General features: G+C 47.7%; 2 protein-coding genes and 1 long non-coding RNA gene across 5 annotated transcripts in view; 2 read left to right on the top strand and 1 right to left on the bottom strand.

Annotated features, from left to right (window-relative positions):
* The first annotated feature begins 455 nt into the window (after positions 1 to 455).
* On the top strand, positions 456 to 5,732 carry USE1 (unconventional SNARE in the ER 1). The gene is made up of 8 exons (XM_027668135.1): positions 456 to 626; positions 769 to 818; positions 1,391 to 1,469; positions 1,940 to 2,092; positions 2,324 to 2,342; positions 3,066 to 3,096; positions 3,334 to 3,496; positions 3,726 to 5,732. Exons 1-8 carry the CDS (start codon positions 525 to 527, stop codon positions 3,906 to 3,908), a joined length of 780 nt encoding a protein of 259 aa, XP_027523936.1. The 5' UTR covers positions 456 to 524; the 3' UTR covers positions 3,909 to 5,732.
* On the bottom strand, positions 1,789 to 18,099 carry LOC113959249. Its single transcript, XR_003531750.1, has 3 exons — positions 18,001 to 18,099; positions 11,279 to 11,281; positions 1,789 to 1,799 (listed from the first exon to the last, which is right to left on the bottom strand). It is a non-coding gene; the product is annotated as an uncharacterized LOC113959249 (long non-coding RNA).
* Positions 12,234 to 19,512, top strand: part of INSR (insulin receptor) — a 58,739-nt gene continuing 51,460 nt past the window's right edge. For 2 of the 3 annotated variants that reach the window (XR_003531749.1, XM_027668133.1), the window contains exon 1: positions 12,234 to 12,312. Coding sequence is in view for 1 of the 3 variants with exons in the window: in XM_027668133.1 (XP_027523934.1) it covers positions 12,234 to 12,312 (79 nt within the window). In the remaining 2 variants the exon portion in view is untranslated. Of the gene's footprint in view, positions 12,313 to 14,061; positions 14,728 to 19,512 lie in introns of those variants that run through there. The other variant, XM_027668134.1, reaches the window with a different exon arrangement.

Genomic DNA, 19,512 nt, shown 5'->3' with positions numbered 1-19,512 from the left:
AGTTTATCAGTGTCTGTCTAATGAGCAGTTCACTCCGACGGAAGCCTTTAATCGGTGTTGCTGCCTTTATGAAGTACTGATAAAGGATGGGGAAAGCTCTGCATGGGGGAAGCACTAGCAAGGCTCTGGTGGCACCGGGGAGGGTTTTGGTGCTCTTGGAGTGAACCACAAGCCAGCATGGCGCTGCCTCATCCTCCCCACCCCTCACCTGTGTGCGGGGACACATCTGAGGGCGAGGGGCCATCGTTCATTATCGCTTTGAAGCCGCCTCTGTGCCCCGGCCCCTCATGGGGCTGCGCCACGTTGGGGTGAGGGAAGAGCTCAGCTCAGCCACCACAACGCCCCGAACTGCAGCCGCCCCTGTGCACCTGCGCAGGGGTTGCTTTTGAGGGGTAGTTTCGAGTTGATTGGGGGTGTTTTTTTTAAATAAACCGGGGCGGTAACGCCCGCTCGGCACTTCCCTTCCCGCCCCTCGCCCCGCCCCAAGATGGCGAGCGGAGCCTGAGTGAGGATCCGGTGCCGCCATGGCTGCGACGCGGCTGGAGCTGAACCTGATGCGGCTGCTGAGCCGGTGCGAGGCGCTGGCGGCGGAGCGGCGGGACCCCGAGGAGTGGCGGCTGGAGAAGGTGAGGCCGCCCAGCCCCTCCGTCCCGCGGCACCGCGGGGCGGCCCCTCTGTAACCCTCGCCGTGGTGTTAAACCCACTGCCTCTGCCACACCGGATGTTTCTCCTTAATGCTGTCGCTTAAAGCCTTATTTTTCTCCTCAGTATGTGGCTGCTCTCGAGGACATGCTGCGGGAGCTGAAGAAGCAGTCGAGGTGAGCGCTCTGAGTCCCTGGGTCCCCGTTGTGGTTTTGTGGTTTAGAGGGAACGGCTTGAAGTTGTGCCGGGCGAGGTTCAGGTTGGATATTAGGAAAAAATTACTCACCGAAAGAGTGGTTAAGCGTTGGAACGGGCCGCCGAGGGATGCGGTGGGGTCACCATCCCTTTCAAGTGTTCAGAAAGAGTAGATGTGGCACTTTGTAATGTGGTTTAGTGGGAATGGGGGGATTCAGTCGAAGGTTGGACTTGATGATCTTGGAGGTCTTTTCCAACCCTAATGATTTTGTGATTCAATAGTAATCTTTATCTGTAAGTTGCCATAGCCCACAAACACCACAGTATATTCTTCCCTGTGGAAATACCTGTGCTCTGAGCTCTCCTTGTCTTGGAAAAGGTGATTTGCAAGGGGTTGCAAGTGTGTTCCTATCCTGAGGCTACATTTGTTAAAGATGCTTCTTTGAAGAACCATGTGTTGTTTTTTTCTGTCTTATTTTATTTGGAAAGTCACCTGAACAGTAGCAAATGCCAGTAACTTTTGGGTTTCTTGGTTATCTTTCAACTCCAATAGCAAGCCAACCCCAGAACTGCTGAATGAATACTCTCGCAAAGTGGACTTCCTAAAGGGACTTCTAGAAGCTGAAAAATTGGTAAGATCTACTAGTTCAGCTTGAAAAGATTTCAGAGTTCTCTGCTTATTTCATCTTATTGCTTAGTTCCTGTTGGCCTTTATTTTGTATCTTAAAATAATAGTTGTTAAAGTCTTACTAGGCAGTCCTTGTAAAACTGTGAATAAATGTATTGGGTCTAGGTTTTGTTAAAAGGAGGTATTGTATGAAATCTGAATCTTCTTTCCTCCTTTTCAAAAGCAAAGTACAGCTTGCCTGCATGCTTCTCACTCCTTAGCTATGAGATGCAGGGGCAGGCACTGTCCTTCAGCCCTGACACCTCTCTGGATAGTGCTGTGTGCACCTGGAGAGCTGGGAAGTACCACTAAGCTGGATTTTAGCTCATGGGGTACAGTCAGTGCTGCTGAAGGATGAGGGTGATCACGCACCCAGGTGCCTCACGCTGCAGACTGTGACATCTGTGACTTTTCACTGCTCCTTCCCACTCACAGTCCTCATCAACAGAGAAGGCTCTGGCAAACCAGTTCCTGGCCCCCGGGCGCACCCCCACAACAGCCAAGGAGAGAACCCCAGCAACCAAAACAGTCCATCTGCAGACCAAGGCTCGCTGCACGGGCCAGATGAGGAGTGAGCTGCTTGGTACAGTAGGTTTGGTGCTGCTGCTGCTGCTTTGCTGGTACTTTACAGATTGTCCTTGCCTTCAGCTGCCTTGGGTGACTGTGCCTGAGATGTGTCCCAGCCTGGGTGGGGAGTCACCTTTTTTCCAGTTTGGGTGGTCTGAATCCTGGACACAGGCACTGTGCCAGGCCTGCAGGGCTGTCTCTTACCAATGACCCTTTGTAATCTGCTGTTTTGGTTTTCTTTCTGCCTCCCAGGACCCTTTGGCTATCAATGGTGAGTTTGATGTGTTGTTTTTCTAACTTTAGTCAACCTGAGTCTTACAGGGAAAGGAGGAGGAAGGTCAGGTATTAGAGATTGCCCAAAGTGTATTTTTTAATTTAGTGGCTCACCTTTTTTCAGTATAGATTTTAAAAACACACAAAATGAAAACCGGATGAAAGCGGAAGTGTTATCAATGGTAGCAGGGACTTGCAGGAACCTCTTTTTGTAGAATTTGTACAAAAACAGACATTCTAGTTACAGAATTAGCAAGGACAATTTACCTTTATTGTTGCTCCTGTTCCCTTCTGCTTTGAGCCAATCATGTGATTTTGGGCTCTTGGAGTAGGTGGTTCCTCTGGAATACACAGCCATGTTTTTCATGTAGGGAACTGGGAGGAATTAATTTGTAGTTTCCATGGCTACTGTTACAGTGGCTGGAGCTGGGCCAATCTAACCTGTCCTGAAAAAACACTAAGATACACAGGGCTTAAACCCTGTCCTCAGGGATGTGATTCATCTGGGGGTTTTTTTCCCTCTTTTGATGTTACGTGTCCTCTTTTCCCTGCGGAGAGTAGGTAGGCATTTGACATCCATATTCCTTAGGACAGAGGCCAGGTAGGATTTGGACAGATGAAAATCCCTTACAGACTTGTTTTTTCAGCCTGTGATTGCATGGGAATTTATAAGGTGCTAAAGCATGAATTAAACTGGTTGTTTTTTTTTAATTTTCCCCAGATTCTGAGGAGTTGAACATAAGGAAGAGGAAGTAAGTTAAAATTTCTCATTCCAATGCTCAGCATTTTGGAAACTACTTTCCCAATGGTCTTTAAATCCCAGATGCCTTGATTTGGGTGAAGTGTTGGCTGATAGAAACCAAACTGTAATGACTTCAACTGATCCAGCTGGCCGTGTTGTACTGTAGAGTTGCAGAATCCGAGGAAACCTTGGGAGATTGACCCACAGGGAAGTATAAATCCCTTTTTTTCCCCTTGTGCACTTGCAGAGGCCTCCAATCAGATGAGAAGCAGTCGGCAGTGGAGCTGGATGCTGTGCTGCAGCACCACCAGGACATGCAGGAGAAGCTGGCTGAGGAAATGCTCAGCTTGGCTCGCAGCCTCAAAAACAACACCCTGGCTGCACAGAACGTGATCAAACAGGACAACCAGGTAGCACACCTTGAAGCTGTAACCCCTCAACTTTCCAACCCAGGAGGTTAAAGTGCTCATAAGTGAAATTCTGTACCTATAACTCGATTCCAGGTGTTATTAGAGTGGGGAGACTGGAGGCAATACCTGTCTGCTGCTGTGTGTGGTTGAACGTTTCCTCTGTTGGAGGAAATGTCAGCCAGCACATGCAGCTCTGACTCTGACACCGTTTGCTCTCTTTGCTCCACAGACACTGTCCTATTCCCTCAGGATGGCAGACCAGAACTTTGAGAAGCTCAAGGATGAATCCGACCGCCTGGAGCAGCACGCAAAGAAATCGGTCAACTGGCTGCTGTGGATAATGTTAATTGTAGTTTGCTTTATATTCATCAGCATGATTCTCTTCATCAGGATTTTCCCCAAATTAAAATGATGCTTTTTTATTTCATTTAAAGCTGCCAGCAGTGCAGCTGGAAAACTCAGGTGGTGTGAGAACTGTCAGCAGTCAATATCTTTGCCACTTATCATGTCCTTAAAGAGGCTGTCCAAGGCCTACCTACCCTTGCCTTCCTTCCTTGTGCAGGCTTGATTTCATGGGGAAGGTTTTCCACACTTGGATACTTGGCTACTTCTTACCTGGTGACTGTTGTTGCTGATGAGAGTTTACATGGAGCTGCTGACAAGGTCTTTAATGGACACATACAGTCATTTTTAATGTGGTCGTGGTAAATGTTACAACTCTTAAAAGGCGTTTAGTCAATATGAATATAAATAACAGGTGGAGTCTTACACTCTTTCTGCACAGCTTTTCTGTACTGACCTAGGACTTGCTGCCAACAGGATGTTTAATAAGGGGCAGGAAGAGAATTCTGCCATTGAGGTGCTTGCCTGGCTCAGATTCAGAGTTATCAACAGGTAACCTCAGGCTCACCTTTTTCCCAGATGGATATTTGGGACTTAGGACTTCACAATCTTTTCCAGTTTAGACTTATAGGTCTGGAGTTGCTGGCTGTTGCAATGTTTGCTTCCCTTTTGTATGTGCAAATGTTCTCACTTCTCCTTGTTATGTTGACGCTGTACACCTTGACCTTGCACCACAGAACTGTAAACACAGAACCCCAGGTGGCACAGACCTCACCTGTGCAAACATGTTTTCACTTTAAGATGAGGGTGTAAGGAAGGTGGTGTCTTCAAGATGGAAGTAATAATTAAAAAAATACTTAGCCTTTCCTTTTTGAGACAAATCATTCTGGTCAAGAGTGTTCCTGTCAAGCGTGTTCTTAAGGGTTCACTACAGTAAAACAGATAAACTAGAATTAATGTTTTTAAAACACTGGTATTGCTAGAAAAACGTAGAGCTTGCAGTAAAGCAAGGTTTATGTGACAGTGTAAGAGTCTTTGTAGGCACTTGTCGTAAGCGGAAAGCAAACCCTTCTGCAGCTGTGCTGGTGTTCATGGAGTCCCCCTCTGGGAAGGGTCCGTGTTCAGGAGTGAGGTGTGTTCCATGGAGGAGGGGAGGGCACCAGGTGACCCCGGGTGTGCTTTGGCCGTTTCTGTTGCTGTTAGGAACCACCAGATGGGGTGTTCCAGGCCTGGCTGGTGATCCCAGCAGCCCCAGGCCAGGAAAAGGTAGGGAAAGAACTGTTTGTTGGTTCTCATGAAAATCTGGGTTTTCTTTGAACACATCCCAAAGCACCAGGCTGTGTGTCAGAGCTGTGCTCTGTCCTGTTGAAACCCAGCTGTGGTAATGAGGAAAGTTAACACTTTTTACACAAAAGTATTTCAGTTCATTTAACAGGATGTTTGGTATTTACTGCACCATTCACTTACAGAATCAAATTAATAAATATAATATGAAGTACAGCTTTTTATGTCCAGCTACTCAGAAATCTGTGTGATACGCTCCCCTTCAAGCAAATTCGTTACTTACCTCGAACGTTATTATAGAGATTTATAGTTGTAACAACCAATTTATGGACATTCCTACTTTTCCCAGTTGTTTTCTTCCACTGTAACGTTTGATATTTCACTGTGCTTCATTAGTCAATGCTGTGTCATCAAATTATTTTTCAGTTCTAATTGTTTACTACTTTCCCTGCAGGCATTTCAGTGCCGAGCTCTTCTCTCAGAGGCTGAATGTGGTGCTGGAATGTTTTTTGTGTGTGAGATTTTTTGGGATGCAACATTAATGCTTCACGGTCTATAACATTTTCTTCTTTATTACTTGAAATAAATTATTTTTTTCTAGCTTGCAAAAGATTTGGTGCATCATGGCAGACAAGTTTAAAGCTGAATTGTCATCAGCCATGTGTTGCCTGTAGTTTTTGGCACTTAGAAATTAGGAGCTCAGTTGGAAAGACCTGAAAGGGAACTATCAGTAACAGCTTGTCTCCAAGAAAACATCCACCCCTCCAAGTCATAGGAGCTGCTTTACAAAGAAGCCTGCACAGAGTGAGTTCAGAAACTATTTAACTTTTGACCGTTAAGGCTTCATGGGTGTTTGTTATTTTGAAGCATGAACTGCCAGGATTGAACCCTGTGACTAATAACACCTTTTGTTATCTCGAGTGACCGTTAAGCACTGAGCCTCTGCTTCCTGGGGGTTCTCTACCTGGATGGAAGAATGTTCCCTTCTGCCCCAATCCCAACGGATCCCTTGTCTCAGCAGCCGGCGATCCCTGCACACGGAGTCGTTGTCTTGGCTTCTCTCGAGTTCATTTAGCAATTACAGTAATTCAACACCACTTTGAAGATGGGTGCCGGTAGTATTTAGAATAAACAATGACTCAAGGCTTTGTGACATTTCCCAGATGAATGACAACTTTTATTTTTGACTAACCTGTGGGGGGGGGTGGACGCTCTGCTGCTCCAGCTCCATTCCATGGCACGGGGCTCTGATGTGCTGCTCTCCACAGAATAATGTTATATATAGAAATCGCTCTCTGTGAGAGTTGCCTAACTTTCCCAAAAGCTTGGGAAATCCAGATGGAGAGATGTTTATCAGGCACAGGGCTGGGCCCTTCTTGGCTTCTTGGCAGACTACGTACTTTGAGACAGCAAGGAAAACGAAATTAAAAATCTTTTGGAGGTTTGGGTCACATCAGACCGGTGAATGCACTGATTCAGAGTCTGGCAGCAATGGTAACTCTGGGTCAGTCTAAGCTTTTCTGGCAAACATCCTTCGTGGCAGAGACTGTGTGTTAAAATGATCAGTGTTTAAGCAGTATCCTCAGTCCCAGCCAGATTGGATGTTCTGGAAGGATTGTGTACAGGTGATAGGCTGGAATGGCAGGAGCAGAACGCTGGACATGAAGGCTCCTGTGGCTGGGCAGTCCCAGCTTGATTTGGGCACGTGTTCCCTGGGGTTTGCTTTGCAGTTTCTGTGCACCAGACTTGGGAGGCTGTGGGCAGCTTTCCTGAACTGGCAGCTATTGTGCCAAAAGGGAGCATCTTGTAAAGAGTGAAAACAAGGGAGTGGGCAAGAGCAGGTTTCTGCTCCTGACTGTTCACTGTGACACTCCCTTCTCATTGTGTGCTCTAAACGTGCCATTAAAGCTCAGAATTGAGTCTTGTGATTAATAGTTGCAATCTAGTTTCTTTTATGGAAGAAATCCTTCCCTGTGAGGGTGGTAAGGCCCTGGCACAGGTTGCCCAGAGCAGCTGTGGCTGCCCCATCCCTGGAAGTGTCCAAGGCCAGGTTGGATGGGGCTTGGAGCAACCTAGTCTGATGGAAGGTGTCCCGGCCCATGGCAGGGGGTAGAATGAGATGAGCTTTAAGGTGCCTTTCAATCCAAACCATTCTGGGATTCTGTGAATTGGGAAGAAAAATGTAACCACAATGCTGTAGCAGCTGGGAACAGATCCTCAAATGTCCTGGTGTGCAGCAGAGTCCTGCCTGAGGCCATTCCTGAGTCCTGCAGCCTGTGCAGGGGCTGGCTGGGAGCTCCTGCCCTGACCTGCCCCCTTGCTGAGGCTCCGTGTGCTCTCGCCCTGTGTCCCACTGAACAGGAGTGACATTAAACCCCGCTGGACCTAAATCAATACCACCTGTCACATGATGCCACCGTGACATTTCTGGCATGAGCGCTCCCTCTAATAGGAGCTGGAAGTGGGAAGCAGCAGCAGTTAGTGAATAATGGATCAGATATGCCTGATTTGTAACATTTACAGAGAGAGGGCGTGTCTCCCAGCGACAGAACAAACCGGTTATCAAACGGGAACTGGGAGTTCTTGTTGTCCAAAATGCAGCTTGTGAGCTAAAGCAGTGAGGAGCACCAAGGGTTTGTGAATCCCCGCTGCCAGCAGGACCATCAATCACTCCAAATTAGACTCTAGATCAACAAAAACGTGTAAGGAAATACAGAACCAAAGAAGGAGGGGTTGAGCTGTGGATAGAACTGGTGTAGGCAGTGGGTGTCCTGGAGCCTAGTGTGCCTGCGCTGTGAGTGGGTGACACGGCTGCAGCCGCTGCCTCACGCGTGGTGGCTGATAAAGAACAGGGTGCCTGGCAGCAGGTTGTGCAAACCACACGTGGGGCTGGCTCAGGGTAGGGCAGAAGCTGTAGGGAAGGATGGAGGATTAGGACAGTCTGTCTGACTGTCTCACATCTGGGCCCCGCTCACGTAGTTCTTTGGAGTTGAAAAGTTTGATGTTGAATTAGATCAAAATGTTCTGACAAGGAATGGAAAGTAAATCTAATATTGCATCTGCCTCTGTGGCATCCAAAAATCAAACTGAACAAACCCTGAAACCGGACGAAAAATAGATAAAACAAGGCAGTGCTGCCATTGGCCATGGAGAACTGTGATTTCCTTTGCATCCTCCATCTCCAGGGTCTTTGACCTGCATGTAGCAGAGAGATGCCCTCTGCCATTTTCACCTTGGCCAAAAGTTTTATTTGCTCATGTAACAATAGAATTCTCCAGAAGGATCTGACAGTGTTTCCTGTTTCAATAGTAAAAAAGCTGGGACTTGTGTCCTTAGCATGTAAAGTGACCGGATCTCCATCCTCTGAGCCTTCTCCCATCGAGGAAAGAAAAGTCACTTATCGGATTTGGTGTGGACGGAAGGAAGGGTAAGAAAGGAACTCTGTCAATCCGTGACGTGAAATATTTTATACTGAGAGATTTGGCAAATGGTTCTGTCTGACTCTAAACAGGATGAGATAATTTTCCAAGGTCAGCTCTTTTGTACTCTCAGCTTTAGGTTTAGTCACCAAGAAGTCAATTCTGTAACCTTTGCAGCAACATCCTGCCAGTGATGTAGAGATTTGGCTGTTGTTGGCTTCAACAGCAACTCTGCTGCATCTTCAAAGGACAGGAGGCTGGATAACATGAGTTCTGCACAGTGAGAAACTTGTGAGGAGGAAAGTATGTCTGGAAATCAATAAAAACAGAGCAACTCGAGTCATGGGGTGACTCTTCACCCAGGCAGTTGCAACCTGTTGTTAAGAGAAGGCCACTATTGAGTGGGTGAAGCAGAAAGGGAGAATTCTGGCCCTCAGCTCAGCCTCCCGTTGTGTGACTTTGGCTCTTGAACTGGTTTTCAGCGGTTTTGTTCTTTTAAACAGAACTGGTACCAACGTAACTTCTTGGTGAGTCAACTGCTCTAAAGCTCCTTTTGGGCACAAAGTTTGTGTTCCTTAACTATTCCTTGACTAATTAGCAAGGAACTTTATTTTGTATGACTAAAACCACCCAGCCTAAAACCACCCACGTGTGCTTGGTTCCAGTGTACAGAGAGAAAGATATGTTCAGTTTTCAAGGTGTGAAGCTTTCAGCAAATGCTGGTGATAGGGAAGCTGAGCCATATTCTCTCCATGTCCACTTGTGTCAGTGTAAGGATGTCACTGCTGGAACATCAAGCTGGTTTACAAAGTCACTTTCCCTTTTCATTCCTGCAAAGGGGGTTCCTGCTCCAGGGATGTGGCTGCCAGGGATGGGCTTCCAAGGACTTCAGTTCCTGGCAGCATTGATCTGGAGGGGCTGGGATCTGTTAGGAAGTTGGTACACTTGGGTTGGTTTGCGGAAGCATCTTTAGGGCAGAGCAGTAGGGCTTTGGACAAGGGGGAATGGCTTCCCACTGACAGAGGGCAGGGTTAGATGGGATATTGGGAAGAAACTCTTCCCTGCAAGGGTGGTGAGTCCCTGGCACAGGTTACCTAGAGAAAGCTGTGGCTGCCCTGTCCCTGGAAGTGTCCAAGGCCAGGTTGGATGAGTCTTGGAGCAACCTGGATTGGAAGGTGGAAGGTGTCTCTGCCTATGGCAGGGGGTGGGACTGGATGGGCTTTAAGGTTCCTTCCCACCCAAACCATTCTGTGATGTAAATAAGGAATGAAACAAACCAAAATAAATAAGTCTGTCGGTTCAGGTAGGTGGATACACTCTATTGCAAGTCTCTCTGTATTTATTTTATTAGGAGGATGTAGAACTGAACCCCCATGGGTTGTAAGTATCACAGTTCATAGCAGACACTTAACTACTGAGGAGAGAAAGAAATGTGACTGTTGTCAATATTTAATATTTCAAACTACTGATTTTTAGTAGTTTCTTGAATCAGAAATGAGAGAAGAGCCTGCATTGCAGCTATTAGGAAAAAAAAAAAGAGTAAGCAGGTGTTGGCTTAGTTTCTTTGCACCCACATTGCTCCTGTTGGTTTATCTGATTGCAAACCAAGTGTGCTGTAGCGTGATGAATATGTAGCAGTGAGTGTATGGGAAAGATGCTGGAAAGATTGCACCCCGATGTTCTTAATCAGTAATTAGAAACTAAAAATAGTATTTTAAGAAAAGATAATAAATCTGTAGCCGTTAATCCTCCTGTGCCAATGTGTAAGCTGATATCATTATTACATGAAAGGCAATAAGAACATAAGTGAGTAAGCAGGAAGAGATTGCTATTAGAGTCAGAGTATAAATTCCACACAGCCCGAGCTGTCTAGGTGATGTTTGGCTCTGTCTGTTTTATGCAAAGCCTACAGTCATAAAGCAGGTTAATTTGCAAGCAGAGAAGGCATAGTTTTGTTGTTTATTTCCATTCCTTAACTGCCCTTACTTCCTGAAGTATTCCAGGATGAGTGATGTTCCCAGTCCCTCTGCACTTGTGAGCTCAAGGCAGCAGTGTGGATTTGGGAAAATGGACAGAAATGGGGGAAATGCCTTCCCATGATGGCGGTTCTGACACACAAAAGGGCTGAATCAACAGCTGCTGTGCTGTGCAGACACGCATGCTGTGCTGATGACAGAGAAAGCATCCCCACTTAGGCAGAGCCTTTCATCTCAGCATTTAAATAGTCTGCGAATGCCAAGATGGAGTTATTGTCACACAGGTACTATCCCAGCTAACCTTGCTTATGCTGGTCAGAGCAGGCCCTCAGCCTTGCCCTGTCCAGTAGGGAAACCTCAAACAACGTCAGGGAGTGAATCACACCAACGGAGCCCTGATTTCACTGATCTCCTTCTGCTCTGTCACAGCCCTGTGACGACTACAATGATTCTTTATGTGGAGAAGTAACACCAATTATTTAAAGGGTGTAAACCCATAGTGTAATTCAATGTCCAGACACAGGAGCTGAGGCACAGTGACCTGCTGGTCACTGCTGGCCTGCCCCAAGGCCATTGAGTGAGCAAAGTGAGATCTGCTGTAAGCTGAAGATGGGGAGGGAAAGATTTTAAAGAAGCATGCCTATTTACCAAGCATATTTGAATTTTAAAAAACCTTTATTCCAACAGTTTATAACTCATTTGTCTTGCAGAAATGGCTGAAAGCAAGAGCCAGATAAAATTACTGGAAGTTGCCAGGAAACGGACTGTCATGGCTTAGCGTGAGCACATCGCAGAGATGATTAAAAAAGGCACCAAATGGTAAATCCCAGAGGAAGAAGAACCAGAAATCTGCAGTGGTCTTTGGGCTCTGTGCTGGTGAGTGGGCAGTGCCCTCACCCCAAGCTCTGTCCAGGGGGGTCTGGGGGCAATTCATCCTCTCCAAATGCCTTATGGGAGGAGGAGGAGGGACACGGGCACAGCCAGGGGCAGCAAGATAGGATCATACAATCATAGAATGGTTTAGGGTGGAAGGGACCTTAAAGCTCATGGGCAGGGACACCTTCCACTATCCTGTCCAGTCTGGCCTTGGACACTTCCAGGGATGGGGCAGCCACAGCTGCTCTGGTAAAACCTGTGCCGGGACCTCACCACCCTCCCAGGAAACAATTTTTCCCAAACATCCAACCCCAACCTCCTCTCTTTCCATTCGAACCCAGGGCGCGATGCTGCTGCTGAACCACCCCGTTTTACTCTCTCAAACGCTACCGGGGCTACAGCGGCTCCCCATCAGCGGGTCTCATAGGCGGCCGGGGATCGCAGGTGGATGGACTGAGGGAGGGAGGGATGGATAGATGATGGAGGGATGAAGGGAGAGATGGATGATGGATTGATGGTGCGGCTCCTGCCGCCGCTCCTCCCCCGGCCGTCCCGTCCCGTCCCCGCCGGCTCCGCGCCGCCTCTTGCCGCCGCCCCGCTCCGCTCCCAGCTGACGGGGGCAGCCCCTTGTTTACTGGCCGGGGCGCTGCCGCCAGCCCGGCCTGCGCTGAAAGGGGCCGCCGGGCCGGGGCCGACGGCACGGGCAGGGAGGGGCCGGCCGCTATAAAGGGGGGGGGCTCCGCGGGGCTCCCACCGGCGATGCTCGGCCGGGCCCGGCCCCCGCGCCCGCCCCGCGGGCTCTGATTCGCGCCGGGCGGCGGCGGCGGCGGCGGCGCGGGGATGGGAGCGAGAGCGGCGGCGGCGGCGCTGGCCGTGGCCGTGGTGCTGGGAGCCTGGTGCGGCCGCGGCCGCGGAGAGAGTGAGTTGGGGCTGGGAGAAGGGAAGGGAAGAGGAGGGGGCGCCGGCGGCAGAGCGGGCCCCGCCGTGCCCTTTGTACCTGCGTGGGGCCCGCGGGCAGCGCGGCGGCGGCCCCGGAGCGCTCCCGGGTCACCTTCACCCCCAGGTTCGGGAGGGCCTGGCGGCCGCTGGGATCAGAGGGAACACGGCACCGGGAAGGGCTGCGGCGGCGAGCGGACGGCGCGTCCCGGCCCGCGGGGCCCCGCTATGGGGCCGGGGGTCACCGGGGGCCGCGCCCGGGGCAGGCGCGGGGGAGGGCACGGCCCCCTCCTCGGGTTCATTCCCCGGGCTCCTTCCCCTGATCCCTTGCCCCTGATTCTCTTCCTCTGAGCTTCTTCCCCTGTTCCCTCCTCGGGTCCCCCCTCCTTGGTCCCCCACCCTAGTCCCCTTCCCTGGCTCCCCTCTCTGGTCCTCTCCCCGAACCCTTCCCCTGGTCTCCCCTCCTTGGTCCCCCACCCCAGTCTCCTTTCCTGGCTCCCCTCTCTGGTCCTCTCCCCGAACCCTTCCCCTGGTCTCCCCTCCGTGGTCCCCGCTCCCTGGTCCCCCACCCCAATCGCTTTCCCCGGGTCTCTTCCTCGGTTCCCTCCTCCCTGGTCGCCCTCCCCGGTCCCTTCTCGGTCTGTCCCCAACCCCCTTCCCCGGTCCCGTTCCTGGTCCCCTCTCCAGCCCTCTGCCCCCGCCGCTCCTCGGCCGCCTCAGAACCGGATCCGGTTTCAGGAGGGTTTAGTGTGGCCAGACGGGGAGGTTTTGTCTTTAACCACTTTTGGGTAGTGGTGCCAAATCCCCAGGTATAAAGGGGGGAATGCTCCGAGGGGATAGTCTGTGTTTACGCAGGGGCTTGTAAAAAAAAAAAAAAAAAAAAAATAAAAACGGGGCGTAAAACGGGGCGTAAAGATGTTGGGGTGTGGAGGTCACAAGTTTGTTAAACCCACGGCTGGCTCGAGGTTAAGAATTACAAGCTGTTTTGGTGGGTTACCTTAAATAAACTTACTTAGGAAATCCCTTTAATTAGAGGTTCTTTAATTTGGGGTGATTTTTACAGATTTTTTAACAAAAGGGAAATATTTATTTAAAGACAGCTGACTGGATCTGTGGATCATCTCTCCCATAGACAATCTGCTTGTTAGCATTCCCATTGGAAAAGGTGGTAGCAAGAGAATCAGTTCAAGTATAGACAATCCAGTGACATTTTTGGGATGTGAATGGTATTCAGGGAATAAAGCAGGATTTATCCATAAAACAGCCTCTTTTTCCAGCAGTAGGACAAATTCCATATTTCAAAAATACCCCAGTTTCTTCCTCATATATGTTTTTATGGTCAAAACCTTAAAGGAGGCTGGTGGCTCAGTGTTACCTTGGGAGGGTCAGTCCCACTGATGTGGGCAAACCTGCCCCTTTACCATCAGAGGAGTGAAGGCAGTTAACATATAGCACTAATAATAAATAAATACATATATAGCTTGAGTCCAGCAGTTCCTAATTTGAAAATGTTATTATTACTGCTACAGTGAAGCATGTTATTTAGTTCTTTATTTAAATCATATTTGCTTTTGGGGATGCAAATGTGTTTATGATCTTAACTCCATAATCTTTGCTGTGTTACTACTTGGTGGGATTACTACATGTTCTTGAGTTCATGGCTGGAGAGGAGCACAAGATTCCAAAGCAAAGTCTGGGCTGGAATATTTTCATGTCATTCATACAGCTCAAATACTTTGTAAAGTATTTTGCAGACAATTCGGACCATCAAGTCCCTAATTCAAAAGGTTTTCAGCTGCTGTGGTGCTTGACTCAGTTTTCTGGGAATGATTAGGTCATGGAGCTCTCAGGTGGGGATGGAAAACAACCCGGACCGAGAGGGCACCAGCCTGGCTCGGAGGGGAAATGCACCTACAGGAGTTGCATAAGCAAACAAATTGTTCCCTGAGCGACAGGGCTGATGAGAGCAGCTTTGTTGGAGCCCAGTGCTCACACAGACAGGCCCCGAGATAATGCTGTTTTCCAGTGACAGTATTTCCCCTATCCATAGTTTTCCTTGTGCCCTGTGTCTTTCCCTTCCCTTCCCCCTTTAGACAGCAGCAGTTTGGGGGAAAGCAGCATGTAGAATGTGTAAGTGGTTCAGAAGGCAAATGGAGGTGGTGGTTTACATTGACATTTACATTCTTTGGATGCAGACACTGAGTTTTCCCTCCTCAATCCATCCCCTAAGTGTTTTAGGAATACTCTGTGTGAGAGCTGTCTTCCTCTCTTACGTGAGACTGAAGGTAGTTGGTGAGTTCAGAAATTACTGACACAAGCAGAAACAAGGGTTAAGGAAAGGAGACCCAACCTTGCATAAAATGAAGATCCATACATCTTGTTTTGGGAAGAAAAACAGGTTTGTGTATTTTTTTATCACTGTGTAAACATAATGCAGCTTCTTGAAATAAATCTCACACATGACTCATGCCTGTCAGTTCATTAGCTGTGGTATTTTGGGTGGGATTTACCTCACCTAGTTTTAGGCATCTACTAATGGAACAACTTACTCTGGGCTCCTTTTGTGATTAATGGAAAACTAATCAGTGCACTCTCTAGAGTTTGGAGTACACTTCCTCCCCTTCTAAACTAAAATTTGGCCCTAAATTTGGGTGCTGCACATGCATTACCTGCTGCTGATGTGGGAACTGGGAATCTAACTGAGATCTCTCCATCTAAATCATCATGTGGGACAAATTTCACTGGGTATTGCGGTAGTACTACCCTTAAAAGTAGATTGCTTCTTAATTATATCTGGCTCACACAGAAGGCTTGGAAACTCATTAAGAAACTGCCCCCTTGTCCCACCTCAACCCTATGTCAATTTTTGGTGTTGAGAGACTCAGTCTAGAATGAAATTGTGCTCCCAGGAGTGTAAAATAGTAAGAGTGAGTGCAGGAGGGCAAGGCTGTACCAAACCCAGCACCAGCCGTGTCTGTGCACTGTCCCAATGTGTCCTCTCACTGTTCCAGAGAGAGGCAGCACTTGCTGTCTCTGAGCAGTGTAAAACCCCAGAGCTTTCTGGAGGTCAGTTTTGGGGTGACTATCTTGTGGAATGTAAATGATGTTGATATTGGCAATGTGTAGAACCTGTTCCTGCTGCCTTTGAAGCAGGAGGATCTTTAGATCTGTTGCCATTGACACCGACTTCAGCCGTTACCCCGAGTGATCTCGTGGTCCTGGGACGTTGTCGCCTCACTGCTGATTATCTTTGCCTGGAAACAGGGCAGGATGAGTCCTGTTTTCTCTTGTGTTTTGAATTGAACGAGAAGAGCATAAAGATAGCCCAAACCAGGCTTTGTAGGCCAGGCTGGGAGCTTATCTGTGCTTTGGGTGACCTCTGTGAGAGGTTTTCCCTCAACTCAGTGGTGCCAGTGTGAATTGTGGGAGGTAACAGGCACCTGAGATGTTCCCTGAGGGGCTGGGGGTTTATAGGTGCTCACTTTGAAGTCTATATCCAGCTCATTGCTCAGATCTAAATGTCTGAGGTGCAAAACTGAAGCTTAAAAATTCACATTTCACAATTAGATGGTTTGTATGTTTATGAAGCTATTGCTGCAGTAGGTAGAACTGTCTTACAGTCCCTGCCACTGTCATGTCACTTAACAGGATGTTTTCCTGTCTCAGCAGTTATCCCAAGAAAAACCCAAAAGTCCTTTTGCCAGTTTCCTAATACCACTACTTTATGTAGAATTGCAAAGCTTTTGGCTCGACCAAAGTGAGTGTGATTTTTCTCCAATAATTTGTTTATTCGGTAGGCAGCAAACACTATAATAAAGCAGAATTAACTGATAGTTACCTCAAATGGTTTGTGAGCCTTCTGTGCCAGATTACACTGGTCTTTATTGTTAAAGGCCAGAGCTCTGAAGCAGTGAATCATTAAGGTTTGGTATCCACATGATTTACTATAAACAAGGTTTAAGTTCCACCTATTCCCCTGGTTAGACTCTATCTTGAAAACTTAACCTCTGACATCAGATCTGGTTTCTTTATTCAGGATTTGAAGGTTGTTACCAAACCAGTTTGTCCAAGAGGCTTCAGCATCTTGGGATTTGTTTGTTTGTTTGTTTTTAAAAAGCATGTGTTCAACTTGGTGTTGGGGGGGGGAGGCTGATGGAACGTGTCTACAATGATTTATTCCGTTTTTGAAGTTCCCGTGAGTAGCTTGGTAGCAGGGATGGAGGATGTGCTTCCTCTGGCAACTGTGCTGCTGGTTCTGCTGAAATTCAGGAATTTATGTGTAGTAGAGATTTTGCCAGTAGTTTGCATAGGAGTAGCTTCGGGCCCTATTACTGGAGAATCAATTTGTGATTTTTAGTTCCTTGAAAACAGATTTATGTGTTTTTTGAAACCAGGTTGTCTGTGCTATAATTGATGGCTCAACTTTACTCTCCATCTTCTGGGATCAAACTTGCCTTGCCTTCATCATGAATGGTTGAGTAATTCCCCTGTCCCTGCAGAAGAACTACTATTGAAGGAAGCTGTGGAAAAATGCTTATTACTTCGCTTTGAACTGCTTCTTGTTGTCTTGGTAACAATAAATTTATGGGATGACTTAAACAGCTACTGCACGAACAGGAGATAGAAACTGCTGCAAATTCAGAGACATGAAAAGATGGAGAAACCGCCAACCGAAAAACATATTTTGTCTCAGATGTTCTTAATTCCTTATTATTCTACTTGAGGTGGTAAAGAAAAGGAGCTCAGATACTGTGGTGGTACTTACCACTTAAAAACTAAACTGAAGTAGAACATGAAAAATAGTTTACTGTGATTTTTATCTCAATGTGGAAAAAAACTGGTAAAAAACCAAATTAATCTGTGTAGATTTACAACTATATTAGTTTTTTATTCAGTTGTTTATTTCAGAAACAAACCTCTAATGTACTCTAAAAGGCTCCTGAGTTTCCATACGAGGCTCCCAGCAGTGTTTGACGTCCTTCCACTAAAGGGCTGGTGCAGAACCCCCAGTGCTGGAGCAGAGGATGTGACCATTATTCCATTGCTGCTGCTCAGCTTTGGAAGCAGCAGAGTTTGGATAACTCAGGGGACATCCTGGTTTGCTAGAATGTGTGGAACCCCCTGTCAAGTCTGCTGGCAGCACTCATGGCCAATAATGCATTCTGTCTTGGGCTTAAAATGGGTGAAAAATACAAAATAGTTGTAAAATGCAAACAGCTGATGGACTGTGGATGTTGTACTCCCAGCTCTGGTAGATTTATATGATTCTTTAACTTTTCAAAAGCTCCACCTGTCTCTTTTTAGATTCAGCTTCAGCAAACCTTTATTCTTTCACACATCTCAAAATATTGGGTGTTCTTAGCCTTTGGCCACCTCCAGTGGGGAATCCGTGTCGGAATGGGGAGAGCTGGAAGCGAGGGAGGTTTGTGTCCTGCATGGGTGTTTACGTTGTTGGATTTTTTGAGGAGGCTAGCAGATCTTTGAGCAGCTTTCAGGCTGTTTGGACCAGGAGCAGCATGGCTTATGTTAGTGGTGATCTCTGGAAGCCCGGAATTATTTGAATCAGGTTCACGAACAGTGTAATTTAACTGGTTTTGAGTGTTTAGGAAGGTGGTGAGAGCTGCGATCTCCAGGGCTGCAGAGACCAGGTTAGGGTTTGATGGGAGCAGACCTTTGGAAAAGGGATGGAGAGGCAGGACAAGGGGAATGGCTTCCCACTGCCAGAGGACAGAGTTAGATGGGATATTGGGAAGGAATTCTTCCCTGTGAGGGAGGTGAGGCCCTGGCACAGGTTGCCCAGAGAAGCTGTGGCTGCCCCTGGATCCCTGGAAGTGTCCAAGGCCAGGTTGGACAGGGCTTGAAGCAACCTGGTCTGGTGGACGGTGTCTCTGCCCATGGCAGGGGGTGGGATTGGATGGGCTTTAAGGTTCCTGCCAACCCAAACCATTGTGTGATTCCATGATAATCCTCTCTGTGAAGCCTGGCTGGGTGTGTATCTGTTCCTCTGCCAAAGAGGATCGTGAATTCCCTCAGTGCTGAGCACCCACCCTGAGGTGCTGAGGTGATGCAACAGTTCCCACCCAGAATAGCTCCTTCAGACCAAGTTCCTTAGCTCTGCTCCTGGACGATAGGAAGATCTCCACAGCCTGAAATGCAGCCACAGCACCAGGAGGGCCTGGTCCTGACTGTACCGAATTGGAGATCTTTCCACCCAAACTCAGGGTTCTCTTTCCATGGAGCTGAGCAGGGATGGCTGTGGGTGAAGGGCTTGTCTGGGGCCAGCTTGTGTCCAGTTCCTGGTGACTTACCTAATTCTAGGCAAAAGGATGAAAGACTGAGGCAATTATGCTCGGTGTGTATCTGCATCTCATGGCCTTGAGCCACAGCAATAGCCTGCAACTCTTACTCTACAAAGTAATTCCTAGTCTGGAGAGCTGAGCTGTATTTTTTGCCCTTTCCTCTTCCTTAAGGTCACATTCCAACAGGCAGGACTTTATCCTGTGAGACAGCAGCTGGCCCTGGGTACCACCTCAGCACTGCGTGTGTGCTCAATAATAATGAGAACCACTAATAAATAAGAACCAAGATGTTGGATTTTGAATTTATCTGAGTTTTACTGTTGTGGTGACTTGTACAGTGAGTTTTATTTGTCCTTCTGTTACTTCTCCTTTCGTAAAGAAACCACTGCCCCGTGCTGTCATGCACTTGCTTCCTTGGAAATGCCAATTTATTTGCAATAAATATTCAGAGTATTTCAGCTGAATCTGTGGCTCTCCCAGTTCTTTTAGCCCCAGGGTGGGATGTGCAGCAGGACAGCTTTGGAGTTACTTCCAGTCTGGGACAGAGAGGTTGCTGCTTGCTGCTCATCGGGCTTCCTTTCTTGCTTTTTCAAGTACATCCCTAATCTTTGAGGCACTTTTTCTTCCAGAAAGCAATTTATGAAACGACTTGGATACAGTGCCAAAAAGTCCCATTGGGCAAGAGCATTGCTTCAAGTCCCACATTAGTGTTGCCAAATTTAATATTTTTTTTTTTTAATTACGGTGGAGTAAATTTTTGAATAATCATTAAGACATTTGCATAGAATTTGGTTTTAACCCCTACAGCAGTGGGCTGTGTGAAACCAGGAGGAGTCAGGCAATCCTAACAATGAAATATTTGTGTCTGCATTAGTTTTGTAAGG

Source organism: Corapipo altera, unplaced genomic scaffold, assembly GCF_003945725.1.
Source record: "Corapipo altera isolate COAL_440 unplaced genomic scaffold, ASM394572v1 108, whole genome shotgun sequence".
In the NCBI taxonomy this organism is placed as follows: domain Eukaryota; kingdom Metazoa; phylum Chordata; class Aves; order Passeriformes; family Pipridae; genus Corapipo; species Corapipo altera.
Note: the sequence above shows the minus strand (reverse complement) of the source record. Positions and strands in the feature narration are given on the sequence as shown.